The sequence below is a fragment of the Eimeria tenella genome, genomic scaffold (assembly GCF_000499545.2).
Source record: "Eimeria tenella Houghton genomic scaffold, Eth_scaff236, whole genome shotgun sequence".
Taxonomy (NCBI): Eukaryota; Apicomplexa; class Conoidasida; order Eucoccidiorida; family Eimeriidae; genus Eimeria; species Eimeria tenella.
In genome coordinates, this window is record NW_013542221.1 from 10758 (window position 1) to 14004 (window position 3247).

Genomic DNA, 3247 nt, shown 5'->3' on the forward strand with positions numbered 1-3247 from the left:
TTTTTGAAATGCCAGGTGTACGTACAGCCCCCGCTTGCCTTTTTGTTCGCGCTGCGGGGCTGCAGCCAGCCCCAGATTTGTCAGAAGAGCCTTCTAGGATGAAAGAAAGGAGTTTTTAAAATGAAATTGAATTAATTTTGAGTTTTTGTTGCATTTAATTCATTTTAATTTCCAAAAACTCCGGCGATCTACCCGCCGCGGAATGCTGTTGCGGCGGGTCCCGGGGCTTTCGGGAAGCCGTCGCCGCGGCGGCGATTGCCGTTTGAATTTCAAGTTTTTGAGTTCTTTTTCTTTTTCTTCTTTTAATTTTCCTTTTTTAATTCAGCTTCCACTTCTTGCCGCTCGAGATCGCCCGCAGCTTCCGCTGCTGCAGCTGCCCAGCGCTGCCCCCGCAGCAGCTCCTTCCGCACTTCAGCTCGTGGGAAGCAGCAGCAGCAGCAAGCAGGAGCAGCAGCAGCAGCCAGGCCGGAGCAGCAAAATGGCTATGCGCGCTGTGCGCAGCCGCCAGTCAGCAGCAGCAGCAGCAGCTGTGGGGCCGTACGCGCGGCCTGCTGCAGCGGGAGCAGCAGCAGCAGCAGCAGCAGCGGGACGCTCCCTGGTCTCAAGACCCATCGCCGTGATCGCCCGCAGCAGCAGCAGCAGCAGCAGCATCAGCAGCAGCAGCAGCAGCACTGCTGGCTTCCCGCTGCAGAAGAAATATGGACAACATCTTCTCAAAAATCCGGGAGTTCTCGACAAAATAATCGCAGCAGCAAATATCAACAGTTCAGATGTTGTTTTGGAGATTGGGCCAGGCAAGAAGCTTTGCTTTTAAATTAATTAAAAGAATCTTTTTTCGTTTTAATTAAATTAATAAAATCATCTTTTTGAATTCAATTCAATTAATCTTTGTTTTGAGTTAAATTCTAAAATAATCTGTTTCTTTTAAACTCAAAAAATACTTTTGCTGCACTTTTTTGTACTAATTCATTGTAGTGTACTTCACATCCTAGCTAGCCAGCTAGCTAGCTATATAACTAGCCAGCTAGCTAGCTATACAACTAGCTAGCTAGCCAGCTAGCTACCGATGTGGCTAGCTGGCTGCACGCAGATACTTAGCTAGCTAGCTGGCTAGCCAGCTCTTGGCAGATTTTCAGTCATTAAACTAGCTAGCCAGCTAGCCAGCTAGCCAGCTAGCCAACTAGCTAGCTAGTTGGCTAGCTAGCTGGCTAGCTAGCTGGCTAGCTAGCTGGCTAGCTAGCTGGCTAGCTAGCTGGCTAGCTAGCTAGCCAAGAACGTGAACACCTGGTGCAGCGTAGCGCCAACCAACCAGCACCCAACCAAACAAAGAGAAAGAAAAGAAAAAGAAAACAAAAGAAAAGAATAAAAGAGGCAGAAAAAACAAAATGAAAAATGAAATAACAAAAGAAATAAAAAAGAAAAGAAATGAAGTGTGCGCCGCAGGCACGGGAAACCTGACGGTGCGACTTTGCGCGTCGGCAGCAGCTGTACGTACACTGGAAATCGACGCGCGCATGGCCGCTGAGGTGTACAGACGCTGCAAGGGTTTAGGGTTTACGAATTTGGAAGTGGAAATGGGGGATTGTTTGAAGAAAGAGTTGGGGGTTTTCGACGTGTGTGCGGCCAACCTCCCTTACCAGATCTCCAGTCCTTTTCTCTTCAAACTCGCGGCCCACAAACACCCCTTCAGGCAAACCCTAAACCCTAAACCCTAAACCCTAGGTGTTGGGCTGTAGACCTCCCTTGCCAGATCTCCTGTCCTTTTCTCTTCAAACTCGCAGAACACACAAACACCCTTTCAGGCAAACCCTAAACCCTAAACCCTAAACCCTAACCCCATCCCCGCCGCCGCTGCTGCTGCTGCTGCTGCTGCTGCTGCTGCTGCTGCAGGTGCGCAGTGCTGATGCTGCAGGAGGAGTTTGGGGAGCGTTTGTTGGCTGCTGCGGGTTCCAAAAACTATTGTCGTTTGACAGTAAATGTAAATTTGTTTTTAAATGTTTCGAGGGTTTGCAAAGTGGACAGAAACTCCTTCCGACCTCCCCCCAAAGTCGACTCCGTGGTGGTCAAAATAACCCCCAAAAGAGAGGTTTTGCCGGTGGGCTTCGAGGGTTTAGGGTTTGCGCTTCGCCTGCCGCTTCCAAACCCGAAATTAGGGTTTGCAGCGAAAAAGCCGCAAAAAAAGGACACGCTCCGCGGCAGCCAGCCAGCGTGGCCTCTTTTTCGGTGTCTAGGGTTTGCAAACCCTAATTTAGGGTTTGGGTTGTTGAGGTGTGGCTTTGCTGCAGGTGGACTTCTACGAATGGAATGGTTTGCTGCGTTTGTGTTTTTCAAGAAAAAGAAAAACAATTAGATCCATTTTTAAACAACCTTCTGTTTTATCTTTTTTGGAAACAAACCACAAGTTGTTTTGTTCTTTAAACAAAAAGCTGCCTTACAGCAGCAGCGAGCTGCAGCAGCAGGTGGCAGCAGCAGCAGCAGCAGCAGCAGCAGCAGACAAACGCAGCGTCAACTTGGCTTCCAACGACTTCTTCTTGCTGCTCCTCGAGTTCCACAAAAGACACATTTACTTCTCCGCTGCTGCTGCAGCAGAACCCGACAAACAAAAACAACACGGTTAGGGTTTAGGGTTTAGGGTTTAGGGTTTTGGGTTTAGGGATGCTGCAGGAGGGGGCTGCGGGCTGGGCTGCAGCGTCTGCGGCGTGGGATTCAGGGTTTGGGGTTTAGGGTTTGGGGTTTAGGGCGTTGGGGCTAAGGCTTAGGCTTTAGGCTTTAGGGTTTAGGGTTTAGGGTTTAGGGTTTAGGGTTTGTGCTGCGGCTGCTTTCAGGAGTGGAGGAGATGTTGCTGGAAGACTTCGATGGCGACGAGGAGGACTCAGGAGATGAGAAATAAAATAAAAGAAAATAAAATAGTTAATTTAATTAATTTAATTGATTAAATTAATTAAATTAATTTAATTCATTCACTGAATAAATCAATAAAGACAAAGAAACAAACAAACTCTCGCTCTTGGTCAATTTTTAATTTTTATTTATTTTTCGTGTTTTGCAGACACGTATAATTTGCTGTGTCCGAGGGTTTAGGGTTTAGGGTTTAGGGTTTTAGGGTTTAGGGCGTAGGGTTTAGGGTTTAGGGTTTCGAAAGGCATACGCAACAGAACAGAACCGCTTCTTGAGTTTCCCCTCTAATTGATTTAAATTAAAATTAAATTAAACGAAAATTAAATTCAAAAATAAGAGAAATAAAAGA

General features: G+C 47.1%; 1 protein-coding gene across 1 annotated transcript; it reads left to right on the forward strand.

Moving 5' to 3' along the window:
* Positions 1-202: 202 nt before the first annotated feature.
* Positions 203-2890, forward strand: ETH_00035190 (dimethyladenosine transferase, putative; the record flags this gene model as incomplete). The annotated part of the gene is made up of 5 exons (XM_013374895.1): positions 203-794; positions 1444-1690; positions 1891-2095; positions 2286-2613; positions 2826-2890. The coding sequence occupies 5 exons, from the start codon at positions 203-205 to the stop codon at positions 2888-2890; spliced, it is 1437 nt and encodes a 478-aa protein (XP_013230349.1).
* Positions 2891-3247: the final 357 nt, after the last annotated feature.